Here is a 22,779-nt window from a genome sequence, read left to right on the forward strand (position 1 = left end):
GACTCAACACTATCCAACGATTCTATTTTTTTCCCTCAGTTGTCGAGTTTCTTTAGGACTCAATCCAGCAGCCATCACCTTTATTTATTTCCCATTTCCCCGTAAACAGCACTTTGCGGCCTTTATAACGGGTTTTTCAACATCAACAACTTACAACACAAATATCCATGCCCTGGTTAGGGATCACCTCCCCAGGCGGGATTCGAACCCGCGACCTACGGACTGGCAGGCGAGGACTTTACCCCACTGCCACCGAGGCCGGCAACTTAGTTTCGTCCGCTGGTCTCTGAACATACTTCTTCATTGAGTGAGGACATTATGCTCCTTCTTGCACTTACACGCAAAAATATCGCATAATTTCAAATGTTCTTTCAAAAGTGCTTGAGGTTTGTACTTCAGCAAAAACCCTACTTTTGGCCTATTCGTATTTTCCGTAAGTTTTAGTACTTCCTGTTGTACCGCTAAATCCATTTAGTCACACATAATGGAAGGGAAGCGTCACCATAGTTCGCACACCTTTATAGCCACTCGAGAGGCTTTTGATGGACCGTAGGCTCCTTTCCTGCGTTCTCGGATCTAAAAATATTTCATCACTTCTCTAAAAGTTGGTAACATCGATTTGTTTAACCCCGACGAGGCGCCTAATAAGGGACAAGTCGTCTCACTAAGCTTCCTTTATTACCTTCTACCATCTTCCGATTTATATTATCAAAGATAAACGACCTCCTAGCAGCATACGCGGGATGAATTTTGCTGTATTGGTGGCGTAGGAGGGGTAGAAGCGAGCGGGGAGGGGAGGGGATCGGCCTGCGGCTCTTGTATCCGCGACGCTGCGCGGGCGTTGGAATATTTTCTTCGCGGGCGCGGACTCAAATTAGGCATTTTGTGGCTAAAGGATGACAGATACGTCAAAATGCACGAAATTTTTGCCCTAAATGGACAGTAACTCGGCAAAATCTATAGGAAATGACCATAAAATACTACATTTTTCGAATTTCGACCTTCCCCCCCTAAATTGCATTTGAGCGAGGGTCAGGGGTTCACCTAGAGGTCTTACATTTTTCAGGCCTTATTTTTGATCGGTCCCACAACTTTTTTTCATTGGGCCAGATGGATTTGAAAAAAATCGATTTTTCCGATCCGCCCTAATGTACATCCATACACCCCTGAAGGGCCCCGAAATATCCGTTTAACCCCTCCCCCCAATATCAATTTCCTGGCTACGCTACTGACTCAGGAGACTCAGATTTTGTGAGGTGGAATTTTTCATTCACGACAGAACTCGCTTTCGCTCGTTGAAGCGGTTGAAGGGCTCTGAACACGGAATTTTCCACAATCTCCAATCCAGCAAAACACACGGCTGTGGAAGTTTACCCTCCCTCCGACCTTCCTCAGGATTTATTCCCCTGTGCAAGGACGGGAGTCCTACCTGGTTTCGAATAACGCGTCCGTGAGTTCGTTCTCGATAAGCGTCAGCTGATTCTCAGGGCAGATATCTCTGTATCGTTGTGAATGTCTTTGCTCCGACTTCTAATAGAAAACAACTCCGACCTCCCGATTAATAGAGTGAAATGGGACGGATGAAAGGAAAAAAGTTTCCGCGCGCCTCCTAGCGTCACTCTTGTGCAACATGCAGTTCGACCGCGGCTCTGCGAGGAGATGGAGGCGGAGAAGCCTTGGCCAGGGCCAGGAGATCGCAATGATTTGAATCAGAAGGTAAGAAGCTGTGCTTTCGGATAAATATAGTGTGATTTGTCATACCTGTCCTGACATGTAATTGTTTACAGTTTAAAAATCGTTTGAAGTTAATATTATCTTAGCATAACTTGAAACGTCGCGAAATTATTTGCACAGTTTGTACTCGACAAATTTCACCTCTTAAAGACATTAATATTTTTCTCGAGTTCAATTTTTACCTAATTTTCTCATAGCAAACCACCAAGTATAACTCTTTCTGTTCCATGGCGAGTTCCTTTGATTTATGAGGATATGTGTGTTCGCAAAGAGTGAACTTTACGCAAAGAGTCTGTGATACAGGTAAAGATATTAAGCTATGAGTAGGATGTGTTGCTAATTATTTTCAATAATTGCAGTATAATATTTTTTCCTTAATATCTATATTAGAGCTGGTTTTCTTAGAGTATTCACTTATTTATGGTGTGCTTTCTGTTTCACAAGTGACATTCTCACGTAGATTCTTTTCACCCGTCGTGTAGTTCAACTAGTCGCATTTAAATTTGTGAACCCTCCAGGATTAAACTCTGCGAGTAGGCCGTTCAAATCTCCGATGAGATAACGCTGTGATTGTCCGCGTCATTAGATTGCCGTACTCCGTTGAGTGGCGCGCCAGAGCGCCGCGGCGATCTCCGAAGCCGTGACCAAGGGGGCGACATACCCATAAGGATAATGCGTATAGGTTTTGATACATCAGTGCCATCTATGCCAGTGGTCCAATGCTGCCGCGAAGTTTGAATGCACATCTCGGCGCGTGTTTCAATTTTTTTTACGCGTCACGATAGAGCGTGCTATTCAGGCCTAATAATGATACTGCAATTGCGAGAAACTTAAAAGCAGTGAATGTAGGAAAATCTTCCTGAAGAACTTCCCCAGGTTACTAAAGCAGTAACCATAATACAAGATTAATGTACAAAGTCAACTGGCGATCTGGTGGTTGGTAAGAATAATGATCTCGGAAACTTACTTCAGTGGACATTAGTATTTATTGATACAATAACTGGCAAAATAAATACAACAATAACAATTTCAATATGACATACTAGAGATGAAATCTGAGGAAGTTAACCATTCTACAAGCACATGAGATGCACAAGCAACAAATATCAATGACAACATGAGATGAGCAGCCTTTGAGTAATAGGAGAAAGATTCCATTACTTAAGTAAACACTCCACACTCCACAGACAAAGAGGGTGACCCAATTTTCCTTGAGGTAGATGTATCTTGCAATAGCTCTGGTACAGGGAAAATAATGCTAATCCTGAAACCATAGACCATAACAATACTTCACTAGAAATAAGCATGCAAGTTTGGATATCATTTCATGGAAGATAATTATTTAATTATGAAAGGAGGACATTATTTCGTAGGAAGTTGTTCATGATGAGTACCCATTAAGATATACAACATATCTTGGCAGAGGAGTCTTAAAATGAAAGGTTCTTATAAGTTAATATCCATCACTTATACGAAAGAAAGTATTCCAAAAGTAGAAAACGAGAAAAGTGAAGAATATTTTATACCAATGTAGTAGAAATTAAGTTCTTACTTCAAAATGGAAGAGATTAAAGTTTTAAGAAATGTAAACATCGTAGAACACTTAATGAATAATGCTCAATTAATGACAATTAAACAGTTGAAAGGACAGAGTTGAAATAGCAAATTACATACATAACCAACAAAATGATTAGCATTAAACAAACGAAAGCATAGCACTAGCGATAATTGAGTAGTTTGAATACTAGAAAAACTGCAAGTACAATGAAAAACATATTGAAATATAAGGAATACAAGACACCATAAAATTTTGAAAACATGATAAAAGGTTAGCTAATCACAGGTTGAAATCAAAATGGAATAATGAAGGAAACAGAATTACTCACATTTTCATCACCAAATACATTTCATACCCGCGCAATTTAGCAATAACCAAGATCATTGAGACTCGTATCCTTCATCGAGCACATTCCAAAATCGTAAGGGGCACTGTAAGCAATAAAAAAAAGTCTGCAGTTAACACTAATGGCTATCAATAAGCCTCAATATCACGTTTGTTTACATCGAGATTCAATATGGCAGCCCCCAGTTCATTACTGCTCAGAAAAACAGGCTACACCAGCGCCTCTATGTTGGGTAGGCCGTTGGACCACTGGACCTCCGGAAAAATCGAATCGAAAGAGGTTTTCTATACGATATATCGCAGTTCTGTCGCCCCCTTGCCGTGACGAGGCATGAGCTGGCCGGGCCTTAGGGCCGTATCCAGAAACCATACTTCAGCTTGTAGCGGCGCGCACCGCTGAATGCTGTATCCAAAAACCTCACTACTCCAAAACGCTCCAAATGGGTGGGGGCAGTGTTGCCACATTTATTTTGGGCTGGATTGATGACGTAGACGAATTTAGCGACATTTTGAGTCCCTACTATGCGGGCTTTGAGAGGAACTAAGGGCGACAATTGAATAACGAATATCGCAACGCGACTTTGTTTGTAAGCAAAATGGAAACGGGTTGGAAGAAGAATCTCGGCGTAGAAGAAGAGTTTGATTTTAAAACTAATTATTGATAGGAAAGTTGTATTGGAGTGCAAGAAAACCAATGCTGTGAGTCTTTCTTTAAAGGCTATGGCATGGAAGAAGGTGGAGGTTGAATTTTAATCGGCACGATGGCGTAACGAAGGTAAGCACATTATTAGGCCGTGATTTGTGAAATTTCAGCGGAGAATCTTTTGTCTTGTTCTTAAAATCTGAATGGAAATTATTGATATAATTTCTCTTTTTTAGTGGTGTTCGTGGAAATAAGATGTCTTAGGAGATGCGGTATCTCACACGGAATTTATTCTCGGTTCCATGGGATTTTCTTGGTTCTTCAAGTTTCTTCTGTGAATCTGGTTCCGTTCATTATGTGAAAAGTGTCCCTTTAAATCGGCAAAGTTATCATTGAGAACCAGCTGGTACATGCTGATAAATCTTCGTGTTCAGAAATCTCGCGACGTGTACCAAGTGTCTCGACTAGTGTCGATCGCCGGTGATTGCCGGCTGGCCTCGGCGGCTCTGCCGCCGGGGAAAGCCGGCCGATGCCCCAGACCCCGCACCCCGAAAATGCACCAATCTGGGCGGAAAAGAGTAACCTCATCAAGTTTTGTTCAGGACACCCTAGTTTCGGTGCTGACTTTATTGATGATTTTTTAAATAAAATGTTTCATCTGTTACAATTATTGTTGACAATGCGAAATGAAAGGAAAGTGAGCATTTTTTAAAAATAGTGCCGTTATTAAGTTGTACGGGTCGTCGCTGCCGATGTTTCGCTCTAATTACCGACTTCTTGTGTCCGCAATGTATGTGTAATTTGATTTGTGAAGTTACAGTTAGTGTATTCGCTCCCGATTTTCTTCGTGTGAACATTTCCTGGACAATTTTATTTGCAATTTGTGTTAATTAGATTTGTGAAGTAACAGTAAGTGTCGTGTTGATGTTGATTTTCTTCGTGAGTACTTTTTTTTGGACAAGTGTTCTTGTAAAGTGTGATCATTTTATTTGTTGAATTGAAAGTGAGTTTTACGACGTTAATAAATACAAGTTTGTGAACTCAGTAATTCTTGTGGTGGTATTTAATGCTGAATAATCCTTGGTGTCACTTGCGCAATTCGTCATTGTGGTTGACAAATATACTCGTACAACTGTCGATTGCATTGGTATAGTTGGATATTTTAGAGTTTGAGGTAATATAATAGATACATGTATTGTATTGCAACGTCCAAAGATTTACGTGACATTCATTATGAGATGAATATCATGTGCTATTGTAAACGGACTGAGAAGCAATATGCCATTTCCATCGACCCTTCCCTTAAACTTTAACTCATCATTTTTGTGACGGCATAAATCATTATAGGTAAGTTTTCACGTAATTGAACATGGTTTTCAATGGCTCGGAACTGAAATTATTCAAACTAGCAGTAACTGAGAATGGACGTAGCTGACTGGAAGACGACTTTGTCGCTTTGAGTATTTTACGCAAATTTTGGATATCAGAGACACAAAGCTGGTGATTGCAACTTTATTTGGGCACTTATATATATATAATATTAATGGTTTTCAAGGAAAGCCACGGTCTATACCAAAGTTAATAGCTATTAGAATGGCAAAGTCGACGAGGTTTCAGCATAGTTGCGTTGACAATGGTTATTTTTCGTAAAAAAGTATTTCAAAAGCATCAAGGCGAGACATTCTTGTGTCCCTAATTTATTTGTATTTAATTATAAATGGTTTTCAAGGCATGACAGGGCCCGTTTAGAAGTTAATTGCAAATAAAACGGTGAATCCTAGGAGGTTTCATCACGGTATTGTTGACAGTATTTATTGGTAGTTAAATTAGGTAAAATATTTACTCATTAGGATAAAATATGGTTATTGAAGCATTCTTACTATCTTTTTAAGTAATAATAAATAATTATCATGAGCTTATAGCCCTTTAAACATCAATAATTATTAATAATAAATGCGAGACGATAAGCAGACGAAACCCGGCGGCCATATTACTTGTAGCGTGTAGTGTGCCATGGACCTCACTAGACTTTTGCAGCGGTGCCCGTAGCGGTGCTCGGCCGCTACAGCGGCTACGTCATCATCTGATGACGTATCTAGCAGTAGTGAGGTTTCTGGATACGGGCCTTAGCACATGACAAGTGCGAGTTGAAAGGAGTTGATTTTTCACCGTTTGGGAGGTTTTTTCTCTCTTTCATTAATCGTGCCTGGTAGGAGCGGCGGATCCAAGATTTATTTCCTGAGGGGGACAGAAGGTTCTGGCAGGTCTTCTCATATTTGAGATTAAAAAAATACAACAATCACAGTAGAAAATATTCTTAATATTTTGAATTGAAAATCATTAATATTAAATTAAATGATTGAGGCTTCGTGATACGCAAAATAAAACGAATGTAATGATAACCGTATAAAAAATCTTGTCTATATTTTAAGTCTGGGTGAGGGGGCCAGGGGGCACGTGCCCCTCCTCCATGAATCCGCCTATGCCTGTGATAACAGAAAATACTTTCAGTTGTGCATCAACTACGTCGATGCTTTCAGTGATGTCCCTCTCCATTCCCCATTATTGATAAACGTGGAATTTTTCACAATTTTTTTTCCTAAGGCCATTAACGTATAATATCTCATTGTCAGTAAATATATACAGGAGCGCTGGGCGGCTGCGCATGTATCTAATGCAGAGACCATCATTAATTTCAATATTATCATGGGGAATGAGAAAAGTTCAATGATTGGGGAAGACGGAGGTTTTTGAATGAAATAATTATAAACAGATCTTCTAAAAATGCGGATATATCTACTTCTTGAGTAATAAATCAATGAAAAATGAAAATGAATTTACATTCGAAATAAACGCCATCGTCAGTCAGCTAGTGGGCCTTATTAGCCGTCTTTTTAATGCTTGCTTGCGGAGTTATTATACAAATTTGACGCCCCCACTAAAGCTTATTGGAACCAGTGCTGTAGCGTAGGAGGAGGGGGGGCGCCCCATCCACGTCGGGCGGCATCACGTCAAAGAGGGGCGTCGTCTGGCAGCTTTTTTTAACTAAACAGAAATGCACCTCATTGATAAATCTTTCCTCGATCGTTTTTGAAAATCGAAGAATGGGTACGATTAAATTAGACATTATTTCCAAACGAAGAAATGGATGTGGAGTTAATTCCTTGGCCTACTATCGTGACTTTTTTATTTTGGGAGGTGACATCAACAGCCACATCAGCCTCTGGCATCCAAATTCCACGCTACACCACTGATTGGAAGCAAAATATTTATTTCAAAAATAATTTTTCAACCTGTGCTGTGGTATTAAGAAGGGCATTAACGGAGAATTGGTTATAAGTCTGAGGTATTGGTTATAACTTTGAGGCAGAGAACGGCAGTCGCTTTGTTGTTGTGGGATGAATTACATCAAGAGTAAAGCCTGAATGATACCATCATTTTTTCCATCAGTTTGGAGGGACAGCTATACAGCAATCGCTCTAATGACAGCGGAAAATGATCGCTTGAAACGGTGATCGGAAAAAAATCACCGTTTCAAGCGATCATTTTCCGCCATGGCTTGAGGGAAGAAAATACCATCCCTTTTACCATCACTCGGCATGTTCCTTTTGTCGGTGCTGTGACCATCGCTGGCACCGTCCTTCAGTCAGTTGGTCCCTGAAAACCCACCGCTATCATTTTTTGGGACGAAAAAAACGATCGTGTGATTCAGGCCTCAGAGGTCACGATATCCTCTCAGTGGTGGATACATATGGCGGGCGTGCCCCCCCCGCCTTGCGGAGCCACCCGCATTGCCGAATATTGCTCGACCACATCTGTTACTTTTTAATTTCATGAGATTGCTTTGTCTGATATATTGTATCGCGGCGGCGCCTCCTTCCCTTCTCCTTCCTGTCCTCCCCCTTCTGGGTGCAGAGGTGAAAAGCTCGCGCTTATAGACCCTGCCCCCGGAGTGTATCCTTGCAAGCCTGCCCTAGGGTTTCGTTCCATTTCTCTGATATATGCATCCATCCAAAATCATAGAAATTTCCTTCCTCATAGGCACCTTTTTCTTTTCTGTAGAAAAAGTAAGTAATGGTTTTGCCCACCTCTGTGACGGTGCGGGATTCCTTATCCCTTCCACTTCTTGGAGGTATCGTCGGCCTCCTATCAAGACGGTGCCTTCTTCCTTTCTCCTTCCATGTCCTCCCCCTTCCGTGTTGCAGAGGTGAAAAGCGAGAGCTTACAGACCCTGCCCCAGGAGTGTAACCCCGCGAACCCGCCCTGGAGTCTCGTTCCACGTGTCTGGTGTATGCATTTTATCAGTTTAAATAAAACTAACTCAAACTTAGCATGTAACTTGATTATTTTTCATTAAAATAAAAGTAAAGCAGTCTCAAGATATCTTTTGCGCCCCCCTTTGCATTTTTTCTGCATCCTCCCCACCAGTCATTGAAGAGGGTGCTCAAAGAGAGTCGTCTATCTGATCGCGGACAACAAAGGAGGACTGTTAAGACAAAGAGAGACACTGAGCATTGCCGACCTGAGGACGCCATGATGAAACTGTTATTGTCCGCAGTACTGGATGCGGCGCAACCGAAAAAATGGAAAGTATTATACACTCTGTGGAAACCTGAGAAGCAATAATACATATGTGTGACCAATGTCTCCCCAAGGTTGCAGGTGGATGGGAAGCGGAGGACACCGTTGCATCGCCCCCACGTGGGGTTCATCTCACAATCAGTATGAAGGGGATGGATGACCTACTGTCCACTTAGTAGGCATTGGCGGTGTGACGAGTGTACTATCAGGACTACTACTCCTACGCCCAGCTTGAGAAGAACTTCATTAATCTGCCACAAGGAATCGAAATACTTTTGGGTGACGCTTATATTGCGTAAGTTTTTCCCTTTCAATCATTCTCTTGATATTTTTGTTTTTACTTTTTCCAGAAATTTTTATTCGTCCATGTTTCAATTCAAAAAGTCATCAACTCCACTATAATTGTTATACCTTTTATGGTCTTATCTTAGGTGTCTGTTTTATGAGCGTGGTCGGTTTGACATGGGCCTACAGCTCTCCAACCATGAAAAGCTAGAAAGTAAGGACCTGTGATGTGAAATACACACAGCCCCTAAGTGTAAAGCATGATAGGAAGTAGAAAAACTCTACTATTTTTGTGTCACTAAAAAAATACTAGCTTTCCACTATGCATGATTGATTCTTTTCTTGTAGCCATGGTGCCTACTGCCTAGCAGACATCACATAAGAAGGGACATAGCATTTGGCAGAGCAGGGATTTTGCTGTCATGCTTATGGAAGGTAATAAATTTATTTATAAATTAACGATTTTATAAGTTATGCCAGCCTATAAGGTAAATCCTAGTGATAAAACAATTTATGTAATTTGCATGTTTTCACTTTCTGCTATTTTGATTTTCATTGCGCTATGTCACTGAGAATCATATTTTCTCAAGGGAATTTTAATTGTTCGCCTGCTGCTAGATATTATCCCTTGGGGTCTACCAAAGGTGTGTGGGAATGACATGCTTCATGAATTTCTCTAACACAATTCTCCCGGAGAAAAAGTATCCTGCTTAATAGTTATCAGAATGCGAACCAGGATATCCATGCATCAATGATTGGATAGCTGATTCTGCTGACATTCATATGATTTTTATTCAGCCATTCATGTGGCTATATGAGCATAGACACTGGAGAGAAGATGAGGAAAGCTACCCGCAATAAAATAGATTCCATCGTGAGCCTGGTGGACAGGGTCAGATTTGGGTGTCCTAGGCTTAACCTGTGGTGTGACCTCATGATTACAGAGATATTGAAAACTGTCCAGGTCAATGGGAGTCAGGAAGGACAGGGAGGGACTCTGGGAATAACAAAAAATTGGATACGGGGACATGATGTCCACTGCAGGGGTCAGGAAGCTCTCATATCTAAAAAATTGGAAGATTGAAATTTTGTACATGATTGGGTTTGTATTGATGAAAATAATTTTTGCTCTAAATCAAATTAGTTCGAGTGGCAGAAGAATTTTCATTTGGAAATACATATATAATGAAATCTTGGCGTAACTCTCACAAATGTGACAATTACTTTGAGATAATATTTAGGTACTACAGCCTTCCTTTTTCTGCTAATCCCCTGTCTTGAATGAGACACCTCCAAGATATTGAATAAAGACTTGAAAATACTTATGCGATTTGGAAGCCGGCTATGAACTCGATTACTTTTCAGCCATCATAAATAAGAAGACACAAATAAGATCAAATCCTTTTATGCTATGTTGAGAAGACATTCAGCACGCCAGACATCACAATACATTCACACATGACAGTAAAATTTGCAAGTGATAACCTTCATACAATCAGAGAGTAAAGCTCATTGGTAGCCGCTAGGACCCACCAAACTAGTTAGGTATTATTGCACAACCCCATTCTCAAGTTTCCCGTCATCACCTTTAAACAGTTATTAAGAGGAAATTACAATTTTAGCTAACTCCAATTCAATCTGTCCATCCATAAAAATGAGGTTTTGTGTAGGTTTGAAAAGTTGAGTCTGAAAATGTATACATTTTTAGGCAAAATAGTCTATTTCATTGAGTCCATGGATGGTTAATTAGGCAGATCTTGAGGATTGAAAACCTAAACCTTTCATTGCCTGAAAATTCAAGCAAAGGAGGGCTATGATTGCCAAGGCCATTTTAGTGCTCGACTTAAATTAACAAAAGACATAAAATGTGAAGTTTCATATTTCATCAAAAACATGTTAGTGTAAAATTAGCCATCAAAATTGCTATGATAAAAATAGGAAATAAATACATAATGTGAAAGGAGCACTCATATAAATTCATTTGCTTCATATTGTGGCTGACTTTTCTTTTCATATAGACCAAGTATCTGAAAGGATAATACCACTGACTAGTTTCCATTGCATGGACCTTAGGAAAAACAAATCAGAATAGAATAGAAGCCTTCATGATCTGGTGCTGGAGGGAGATGCAAAATTTTGAAGTGTTATAGCCCAGAAAAGAACTTGGAAGATTGCCCGCATCACCAAAAACATCAACTGCATGGTAAATCTTATGAAGAGTAAATTGAAGGTTAAGTTCCCCCTAAATGACCAAGAGACGAAGGATAAATCTTATTATGACATTTTGCAGATTTTAATTCTTATGTGTAATTGCAACATATTGCGAAGTGCATCAGCAGGTGATGCCACAATGGTCATACAACTAGCAAGTCAGCATTTCCCCTGGATTGTGGACTAAGTATCCCCTTCCCTTCAAAAGAGAGGTCAGCCACAGAATTGGTAAAAAAAAACTCGTGGATCCCTTTCAGGTGTCCTGCATCTATTCTGGTAGGAATGATATTTGCTTTTCATTTTGAGATAATAGGGTAGTTTCCTTATCAAATAAAACGAAATCCATTGATTGCTATTTTCACTATTATTGCATCATTCTGAGAAAATTTTCACTTTTCGTTTATTCGCGAAAAATAGATATCGTCAGCCAAAAATCAAAGAGCGTGAAATGCATACTCCAGGAGTAATAATCTTTCGATTTAGGCAATAAAAAAATAAAAGGAAACCACCCTATTCTTAGGAAAAACTGAGAAAAGTAACATATTCATATTAAGGGTGTAAACGTAAGAAGTTTCAGGTAAAATTTAAACCCCTTAGTTTTGTGCAAAAAGCAACAAAAATTTGTTTGATAAATTTGACCATAGGTAGTTTGAGCACATTCACTAAGGCTAATTTAAATCACCTTTCCAATAACATTAGAATGGGTGAACCAGCAGGGTTATTGCCTGAGATTCCACGAGGTTAAAGTCATCTTAATTATAAACAGCTTAAAAATTTTACACAAAAAGATTTGAAACTTAAGCACTCCATTCCTCCAATACTGATAAGAGAGTAAAAAAATTTCAATATGAAATACAATAAATACAAATGAACTTCATTTGTTAAGTTCGTGTTCCATATGGAAACGAAATACTGAAAGTTGGACAAATACGCCAGATTAAAATGAATGACGGATTCATAGAATATGATGTGCAAACTGAATGAAGAGTTCAGATTTGCACTACATCACATAAATAACTCAAGATTTTTACAGTCAATAATAAAACTACAAATTGTAGCACCTTCGGATTCAAATTAAAAATACAGTACAGGATGGAACTTCCATAAAGAATACCTATGCTTAATGATAGGAAGTTAAACGGCAAAGTTTGGTTTCCTGTTGAGCGTGGCAATTTTGTCTGCAAGATATATTCTTATCTTCTGAGCTCTTTTGCAGATCTCATCTTGAGTGGCATTCGGTTCATGATGTCGAATTCGTTGGACGAATTTTTCTGAAAGAAAGTGATGATATCAAACCACCGATCAAACCAGAAAGACATCCAATATCATAATTTTAAGTTACTAAGGCAGACATGCATTTTGAAATGCAAAACCTTGATACAATCTCTAAATGTAAATATTGCAAGAATCTATCAATAAAATTGAGAATGATGGTACAAAGCATCAAAATTTGTAGCAAAACTCAACGATACAAAATAAGTACTTCAACAGCCTTCATTTGAAAAAATGAGAATATGTAGAAAAACATTTTCCTCGTACAGGTTTGCGGAAAAAAAATTAAAAGAGGAAAGCACAATAAACTTTCATACAAGAAAATGGTATGGAGAATGTTTGCGCTAGCTGGATTCGAACTTGGGTTCTTTGCGAGAGACACCACTGGCCATAGCAATTGACTCTGTGAGGTGCTGTCGCAGAATGGAATTTATTTTGCCTGCAAATGTTTGAATGCTTTTTTTGTTTAAATTATTGGTTATATTACCCCATAAAGGAATTGATTTGTGGGCAGTATCCACTCGACTGGAAACCAAAAAGGTTTCTTTGATTTCTAAAACCCAGTTCTTGGATACTCACTTTGTCAGAAGGGACTTAACCCTTTCACACTGAATGCCGCACATTTGTGGCAAGGATTTTCTTCGCAAAAGTGACCCCCACAGGCACAACAGCTTAGTGGGGGTCCACACCCTTCCTCGGCCACTCAGATCGACCCTTTCCAGTCCCCTACATGCATTCACACACTGCTTTTTGCAGTCTTAATTTCCAAAAAAATATTTGTTGCTTATCCTATAACGATATCTCCACTACAAAAACGCTCACCTCTAATCCTCCAAGCTTCGGAGGCAAGCATTTATGCTCCGGCTACCACCAGCTGAGTGGATTTGTATTGTTGGGCTACTAGATGAGCGAATTTGATTCAGTGGGGCATTGTGGAGTGTTTTTGCAGAGGAGGTATCGATAAATCTAAATTTAGAAATTAATTCTTCCTTTTTCACTTATCACATGGAAATTTCAAACAGAATTCTAGTACTACTATCAACAGAATTCTGTTAAGTATCAAATCCATTGGTATGGAATAGAAATATGTATACTAAATCCGTCAATATGAATGCTAGAACTTGGTTTAAAATTTCTTCACACTCGGAGAAACACAGGAATCCATTGTATATATTAAAAATCTAAGGGAACATCAAATATTTTTTCATATAAAAATGGCCATTTCATTCTATGGACCGTGGCCTCATGCTGTGAAGGAGTCCTTTAATCTTCTTGAGTCTTGGACAGTGGCCGAGGAAAGAAATCTGTGTCCCGCTGTGTTGGGTCCTTGATTGAGGATGGGTGCGAACTTCTACCTTCTATCGATGCTATAGAGCTCGTACTTGGGAGTGCAAAAATTTTTCAAGCGACTCGTAATGTGGAAGAATTTCCCTCCTCAAGGCTCCAATGTGAAAGGGTTAATTAATGCAAGTTAATTATGATGAAGCCTGGGTTAATCACAGAGGTGGTACAACAGTTAATCACATGAAAGTTACCACATAAAAGTGGTAACCATTGGCGTAGCCAGGGGGGTTCCGCAGGTTCCAGACCCCCCTAAATATAAAAACACAATTATTTCCCTTCATAAAAGGAAATTAAATAGCAAAAAATCATGAATTTACAAAATATTTCTTCAACAAATTAAGTTCTTTTGATTATGAAAAGTGTTAAAATTAGTTTAAAACCCAACCTAGTCCCCTGTTTTTCAAAAATTTTCCACCCTAGTTTTGGACCCCCTCCGAATGAAATTCCTGGCTACGCCACTGGTGATACCAATAGAGTAGATGCCCCGACACACTAGCAACCTAGCAGGAAATTCAAGGTCCTGAATAAAGGCAGGAAAAGAAATGCCACCTAACCCTTCGAGATAACCACTTCATATTTAATCAGTAGTTGGATTTGGAGGAGCAAACTGGAATGTGTGCATAACTACTGTCATTAAATCAACATAGAGCATATGATATGCCCAAAAGCAAGCAGACACCGGCAATATGTCATGTAAAGCAGTATAAAATCTGTAATGGTTCCTACTGTCATTTATTAATTTAGAAAAATGGTAAAATAATGGGAAATCATACCTTTGATGTAGTCCAACTTCTTAGGGGAGAGGGGAGGTTTAGGAACAGAATCCTGAATGGCTGTGCATCTTTTTCCAGTCACACTGCGGCACGCAAGTGTCTCAGGTCCCCATATGGCCAGAGCAAGGTTCTTGACAAAGAGAGAATCTCCAGCCTGACCACTTCTCACACATGAAGCTGCCTTTAGTTTATCATCTGATAGGATAGCACCATCATTGTCATCAGTCTGTGAAATCTCACAAACCTAAAATAAAATAATCATATAATTAAATAACAGAGAAAAATTTACTTATATAAGTCTTGCAAGAAGCCGCATATACACCATGGCCTTTGAGCCGAATTTATGGTAGACATTAGACCAAGGATTACTCTAAGCATCAATGGCAGTCAACGGATGGACAACTGCCGTAAGCAGAAAATTTATCATGTGATTTTTTTTTCTGCCCAGGGTGTGAGCTCTAACTTACTCAATTGCATAATTTTAGGAATGGCGGTGACAATAAATTTAATTCCACAGAAAAATCCATTGAGAGCCTAGTTGATTAAGCAAATTTTGCCCCCCTTTGAGTTTATATCTACATGCTGTTCCTTATTCCATAAGATATTGTGAACTGTTAGACATAATCAAACTCCTTTATTACCTATGCCTCATTTTTTATTTGCTAGCTTGGATAATAGAAGCACTCATATTGATGTGGCTTTCTAAGTGGGAAGGATAGATCTCTGGGAAGGAGAGATCAATGGTCCAAATGGGAAAGGGAGATCAATTTACGTCATCTTCAATTTCCCTCTCAGTATTCCACTCCTATGTCCATTTATCATTCTCTTAGTGACAAGTGCATTAAGTATGAGAGTAACTCAAACTTCTTATGCATATGATATATGTATGACATTAGCAAAAACTGAATCACTGGTTCCACCTCTCATGCATCTTTCTCTCCATTACATTGAAAAAATTGTTTTTATTTTTAAGGTGGGGGAAGGTTAGGAAAGGGAAAATGGAGGACAGCTTGAATGGTACAGAGTTTTTGTGGAGAATGGCTTGGACCAGGTACATAGCCAGGGAAGGTGCTACAGGAGCTTCAGCAACTATGTATTGACATGTTTTCAATTTTCCCAAAAGTGTTAATGGGATCAATCAACCACAATGTTTGCTGGCACGAGAAAATTAGAATAAAAACTGCTTCGGCTTATAAATCCTTATTCTACAATTTCGAAATTTCTATCAATAAAGTGGCTTATGTAGGTACTAATGGAATAGGTTCACTTTCAACATTTCAATGAAACAGTAGACTAAAATAAGACTTAGTCTCCCACCTAAATAATTTCCTACCTAATAATTAAATATATACCTAGTTAGGACAATTACGGGCAGATAAATAACATTTTAATATGAAAAGGTGAATGTAACCAACATTTTAAGAAAATTACAACTTCCATTAGTTTTTGAAAATATTTGCTTAAAAAAATTATTTTAGTTGTATTATACTAATACCATTTTTTGTCAGTTTAAAGAAAATTTGTTGAAAACTTTCGTTATAATCCAGTCCTGATTTTCCTAAAAACTTGTGTGATTTTTACTTCCAGAGAGGGGGCAGCAGCCCCTCCTGCCCCCCACTGGGTACACCCAGTCAACAAACTATCAATCGAATAACAGATAGTCAAAGCTTGACTGAATAAATTTGGCCTACAATAAAAAATAATACTCACAGGTTCTGTATGAGGTACAAATTCCATGTACATGTTGTGTCCCTTAATGTCAACATCTTGGGGGACTTCAGGCTCATCCTCTTCGACATTGTTGTACACAGCCAAAGACCGGCTCTGTTCTGAATCGTCAGCCACCAGAGCATGTTGTTGCATGACAGAATCATGGTTTTGGGTTACGAGGTAATGCTGCCCAGGAATACCTTGCTGTTGGGCCATATTATAGTTCATCGAAGAGGTAGATGCTTCGTAAGCTGTTGGCACTGGCGCTGCCATTCCGAAGAGCCTCTTCTGAAGCTCCACATTGAGACTGGAGACATCTTTGTACCTCTCCTTGGCATTCAGATACTTTCTTCTATAGTGTTTTGCCATCTTCCTCAGCCTCTTGTTCTCCTCCCGCAGTTTAGAGACTTCTCCATCGGTGTCACTGCTACTGCTGGTATAATCAAGGGACGAGTCAGTCATCAGATCGAGGTGTCTCCTCTTAGATCTGAAGGAACCACGTTCGGTGTCTTTCTTCCCGTTTCCATTAACATTATTGCTATTGCGAAGACTAAATTTCTGGTATATGCAAGACATTCGATTTGAGTCCATGCAGGAAGCAGGCCCGTTACAGGCTTAGTTGGCTGCCAGGGTTGAAGGGTTTCAACATTTCATCCACTTCAAAGTCTAAAGACTTGTTTTTTCATCCTGAAACAAGTTCAAAAGTGTCATGTTGATGACGGACAAGAGAGCAAAACATTATGAGACCATTAATGATAAATGATTTCTGAGATATGCATTTACAATGAAAATAACAAGTAAATTTAGATTAAAAAAAATGGCAATCAATGAATATGATAGAAGATGTACATATTCGAACAGTAAAAGTAAAATTCCAACAGTTACGTGAGAAGCATAATGAGAGGAAAAATTAATATATAAGTCCCCTGAGGAAGAGCCTCAGAGAGGTATAAAAACTGGTGTGACTGAGGGAGAAATAGAGGGCAGCAGTATTCAGAATTGTAATACATACTATGATAATGATGTAAGTAGCTTTCTCTCTTAGTTCATAGCATAATTACATCTCTCTGTCACAAGTATTCACCAATTCCATTTTCATGTATACAGTGAAATGTCTTTATAACGAAATGCTATGCACCGCCAAAATATGTTCGCTAGACTGAAATTTCGTTACATTGAAATGTGCAAAAAATATCGCATGAAAGCCATGAGAATGAAAGTACATCATAAAACACTTAATGAAACACCTCTAACACACTTCACTATCAAAGACAAAATGAACCATCCAGGCACATAACGCTGCTTATCCTAGCCACCTTCGCTCACTTAAACAGGCCAATTGCAACCCCTTATTGGCTGCTTATGTCCCACGGCTCACAAAACAACCAATTACCACTGCATTTACTGCTGCAGCCAGTCTCTCCCATAAACAGGCTAATCGAAGAGAGGCTCTTTCTTATTTTTTGGCAACTACGAATCATTACCGCTTATTGACTTGGCCTCCTTGCACCCTACTGCTCACAGAACAACCAATTACCACTGCGTTTACTGCTGCAGCCAGTCTCTCCCATTAACAGGCTAATCAAAGAGAGGCTCTTTCTCATTTTTTGGCAACTACGAATCATTACCGCTTATTGACTTGACCTGCTTGCACCCTGCTGCTCACAGAACAACCAATTACCACCACGTTTATTGTTCGCGCCCAGGGCTGGTTCCACAGGAAGGATAACGAACGTGCCTGTACTGGTTATTTAATGAAATGGATAACCAAAATCTGGAGTTTTTCCATTCATGACTGTAATTTATGACTTAGTTATACTGAATTTCATCCAAAAAATCTTTTCGTTAAACTGGTACCCTTTCACATTAAACAATATAGGAAATGTCTAGGGGATGGAGAATAATTTTGTTATTCTGAATATTTCATTACACAAGAGTTTGTTATAAAGACATTGCACTGTACCTTTATCTCAAATACAGTAGAGCTTTGATTATCCACCTTAACCCGCCGTTGGGCATAGCAAAATTTACTGCAGAAGTGGGTGAACCACAGCAGTTTTACCTCAAATGTAATCTACATTGCCTTAGTAAAGGGGGTGATTTTTCAGATGAAGAAAAGGTTGATGAAGATGTTAGAGTGGCACATTTTAGTTTGACGTTGAGAATACATTGCAAATCAGAAAGTAGTTCTTATCTTAGTTAATTTCTAGGTTGTGTGCATCTTAACATTTCATATGATTGACTCTTGATGAAAATGCTTCTCATTTAATTGTTTCAACATCTCTTGCGTATAGCTATTGACCAATTATTTTCTTATGCTATGAAAGTAACTGTTAAATTGATTTACAAAACCATCTATCATGGCATCACCAATAAAAATGTGAAATGCATCTTCTTCTCTCTGATTCGTCTAACTCTCTTTGATTTGTCTCGCAGCTACTGAGGCTTTCAGTGGATAAGTGATCCAGATACCGTATAAATTGCCTCTTACATTAAAATTTAATTATGTATGACACAGGAATCACATGCAAAAGCCATCAAACGGAGAATTCAAAATCTATAATGTGTGGCAATTTGCCACAGGTGGGCACACCCACTTTAGGGTTAAAGGAAGGGAGAGCCCAAATGACAAAATTCAATGGAGAAGTACAATGCATTCTTCTTAATTTTATTCCAAATTTTTAATGTGAGGTCTGTGTCAAATTTTTCCAGCACCTTTTCCACCCATTCCATTGAAAAACTGGATGTTTTGAGGAGGGGAAACGTGCAAAAGGTAAAATAGAGGAGGATGGGAAAGATAGTCAGGGATTTCTGGAAGGGGACTGGGTATGGAAGTGATAGGCCAATAATTCTATGACCAGTTAATGTAACAATGAATGAGCCACGAAAATTTCAAAAAAGTATCCTCATGTCGGCCTATAAATGTGTTGTCAACCACCACACATTAAAATGGGTTTACAAATGTCGCCACTTGCATCGCTGACGAACAAAGGGATCCGAGTTTCATGGGGCAATAACTTGTAATTCAGGGCGTTAACCGGGATTTACATACATGATGATTTAATTATATGTTTTAATGATTATATGATTCAATCTATCAAAATCATATAAGCTCGATGCTATTTCTCGCAGTTACAAACATATTACTTCAAAACATTGGGAAGAAGTGGATCGCATTGCATTCATCAACGTGCTGTGGACATTTTTGAAAACAGATTAAAATGTGACCAAAGAGGCAACAAAAATTATCCTTAAATGCGACAGAACTGGGCCTCCTCTAAGCAGTCCTCTTGGCATGAACAATAATGCATTCTGAGCATATCCGTATACATAAGCTAATTGAGTTTCATATTTATGCTGCATTAAAAACACACTACATTTTCCCCAGAATATTCATTACTACTAACATTCTCCAATTTCCTACCATCATTCATTTTGGTGAATGTCACCCTCCCCTTTTGTGGCACCCCACCTGTGACATGCAATCGATTTTTGTGATCGATTGCTTCTTATGCTTATAATTTACAGCTCAATTACTTCAGTTAACTGCTAATCCAGCTCAAATTTGAAATTATTTGGTTGAAATATTATCAGAGAAACTTTATTATCAGAGATAAGATAGATTATATGAAAATTTAACCATGATCAAAGGAATGCCAAAATATATAGTAAGGTATATGGAGTACAGTTAGTAATAGTGAGAAATCCAAGAAAAATTGTGTATGGTTATGCTTCATTTTATTTGCTTTAAGTAATACACAGTGGCGTAGCCAGGAATTTCGTTCAAGGGGTGGGGTCCAAAACTGGGGGGGGGGGGGGGGGGAATTAAAAAAATAGGGTACTAAGTAATGGGTTTTAAACTAATTTTAACACTTTTCACAATCGAAAAAACTTCATTTGTTAAAAAAAATGTTTGTAAAGGTAGAGGTAATCGATTGTATCGCCGTAGTTGACCGGTCGACGGCGCGGCTCGTCTGTGAGTCGACTGGTGACTTCGGCTTCGCCCTGAAAGCAGTCAGTCTCGTACTGGTCGCGCTCGGGTGCAGGTGGCCTACCACCTCTCTAAGAATATACCTGTTTTAAAACTACTTTCGTAGATTATCATTTATCGAACAAAATACTTTGTAAATTCATGATTTTTCAATAATTTTTTTCTTTTATTAAGGAAAATAATTGTGCTTTTATATTTAGGGGGGTCCGGACCCCCCCACTGACTACGCCACTGGTAATACATGACCTGAATCTCCAGTTGTGTCCTGATTACCATCATTGCTTATTTCTTATATTGCTTAGCTAATATATTTACCATGATGCTTAACCAAGCCTTAACCAATTGATTATCACTCATGGCCAAGTTGTAAATTAATATATGCCTTAAATATTAATCTAGCTACTTAAATCCGAATAACTAACTTTTTCACTAATATATTTATCTTTTATACAAGACTTCTTGAACCTTCATTTTTAGAGCCTCCTCTAACTTGCATTTGATGTGAAGAATATTTTATCATCTTGTTAATGAAAGATGCTAATATCAAACTAAATATTTTTATTTTTCCAGCACTCATAGGTAATGCTAAATCGGTTAGAAAATATTTTCCATCAGTTCTCAAGTGCTTTTATCTCAAAAAGACAGGTTTTAGAAGTTTAAGTTGGAATGACCCTTGGATAAATTTACCAATTATTCACTTCAAACATTATTGGTCACACAGCAAGATTTGAAATCAATCAAACAGCCATTTTTCTCAACACCGAAGAATTTACTCAACATTTTTAGTTGGTTTAACGGTAAATAAAACGATTGCGACAAATATACAATAAACGCACGTATTGCGTAGGCTAAAACACAAAAATGGTTAGATTATTAAATTAGCTTTTAGCTTAATAATAAAAATATTATGATCGCGTAACAAGGACGAAGGCGAAAAAGTAGAGGCTCAGTTTCCGAAGCGGTAAACCGCTAATAAGGGAAAATCTTCATTTGTAGTATCGCCTGTTTGACATTGGCTTTAATAATTATCAATCATACTTGAGGAAAAATTACACCGAAAAATATCTTACAATTTTCAAGATAACATTAAAAATAGCGTTCCAATTACAGAAAAAAAAACTTGAAATAATAAAACCATAAGAGTATGGTTTGCCAGCTACCGTCTATCAAGGCTTCTAATTCAGCGCCAAAATTGAAATAAAAAAGCACGATCGAAAACTCATCGCATATGTGCTGTACGGGTGGGATAGGCGATAACTGTCAATCAGCCCTATTGATCTCAATGCACCAATCAATAAATAGCCGCGGCTCGCGAATAAAATTTGTTACGAATACGGTAATTAATAACATATAACACTATAAATCGGATACGATGAAAGTTATCAACTATTCAGGCGCCTATAACATGAGAAAATGCACTGGTCGAGAAGAAAAATGTAATAAACCCTCACTCAAAATACCAAAACACTAATTCGGAGGGCAAGCAATAACCTGCCGGCAACTCTCGCATGGTGTTCGATGCAATGCTTATAGCACTACCTTCTTAGAATGAGGGGATACCGCTGATCACAATTAATGATATAAATAATAATGCTCATTAGTACTTACTTTTTCAATGATTCACATTGACTGAGTCAATACGATTATTTTTTTAACATTAACGTAAGTATTGCCACCTATACTTAACAGTGTGAGGTAAATGCGTCGGTCAATAGGCGCAGTGAAAACATCAATAGGTGCAACAATCTAATTTTGGAAAAGATGCATTCATCAAGATTTTAAAAAGGATAAACATGGATGTATTCAGTGTTAATCCAAGGTATCTATCATGCATTGCATTAGCTCATGATGCCAATGAAGTTGTCAATACCGGACAAGATAGTTACACCATTGTCCGCTCTGCGTCACGACGAGCGCCCGAACTCGGGCGGCGCAGCATTTGAAACGTGAGAATTCATTTGCCTACCGATATTCCATTAAGTTTCAGTAGACATTTCGCCTTAATTAATATTTACACAAAAAAGATACATTTTTATCAAATTTAAGTGCACAAAAGGTAGTGATTTAGCGCTATGTTACATGAAGGAAAAGGCACCAGGCTAAAATGACCGTAGTCAGAGTTGACGAGCCAGAAACTTGGCGAGACCAAGGCCATGCCATTATTTATAATGACTGTTGTGTCGCAAGTTTAAAACCTCTTGGAATGGATTAAAGTGATTTATTTCATTTATATTTCACCACAGAACAAATATAACCTATTCATCATGCTCTAGTGCCGTTTGCTACGCGTTGAATCATTAGTTTAAAAAATCGAAAGGGCCTTTTTTTTTAC

At 38.6% G+C, this 22,779-nt stretch overlaps 1 protein-coding gene and 1 long non-coding RNA gene across 4 annotated transcripts; one reads left to right on the forward strand and one right to left on the reverse strand.

Moving 5' to 3' along the window:
* The first annotated feature begins 1,418 nt into the window (after window positions 1-1,418).
* On the forward strand, window positions 1,419-15,950 carry LOC124160521. 3 transcript variants are annotated; one of them, XR_006865177.1, is made up of 4 exons: window positions 1,419-1,716; window positions 8,709-9,156; window positions 9,495-9,581; window positions 15,720-15,950. It is a non-coding gene; the product is annotated as an uncharacterized LOC124160521 (long non-coding RNA). The 3 variants fall into 3 exon arrangements; XR_006865176.1 differs by having other exon boundaries at window positions 8,936-9,156; XR_006865175.1 differs by lacking the exon at window positions 1,419-1,716 and adding an exon at window positions 1,913-2,037.
* On the reverse strand, window positions 12,025-22,254 carry LOC124160520 (BEN domain-containing protein 5-like). Its single transcript, XM_046536380.1, has 4 exons — window positions 22,056-22,254; window positions 16,457-17,143; window positions 14,747-14,990; window positions 12,025-12,628 (listed from the first exon to the last, which is right to left on the reverse strand). The coding sequence occupies exons 2-4, from the start codon at window positions 17,045-17,047 to the stop codon at window positions 12,492-12,494; spliced, it is 972 nt and encodes a 323-aa protein (XP_046392336.1). The 5' UTR covers window positions 17,048-17,143; window positions 22,056-22,254; the 3' UTR covers window positions 12,025-12,491.
* Window positions 22,255-22,779: the final 525 nt, after the last annotated feature.

The sequence above is a fragment of the Ischnura elegans genome, chromosome 6, assembly GCF_921293095.1.
Source record: "Ischnura elegans chromosome 6, ioIscEleg1.1, whole genome shotgun sequence".
NCBI classification, from domain to species: Eukaryota; Metazoa; Arthropoda; class Insecta; order Odonata; family Coenagrionidae; genus Ischnura; species Ischnura elegans.

What these genes read in the sequence shown, in the direction of transcription:
- LOC124160520 (XM_046536380.1), bottom strand. Translation starts at nt 17,047, where the DNA reads ATGGACTCAAATCGAATGTCTTGCATATACCAGAAATTTAGTCTTCGC. An exon ending in TTGTACCTCATACAGAACCT is followed by an intron (nt 14,991 to 16,456) that starts GTGAGTATTATT and finishes ATTTTATTTTAG; the next exon opens with GTTTGTGAGATTTCACAGAC. An exon ending in GAAGTTGGACTACATCAAAG is followed by an intron (nt 12,629 to 14,746) that starts GTATGATTTCCC and finishes ACTTTCTTTCAG; the next exon opens with AAAAATTCGTCCAACGAATT.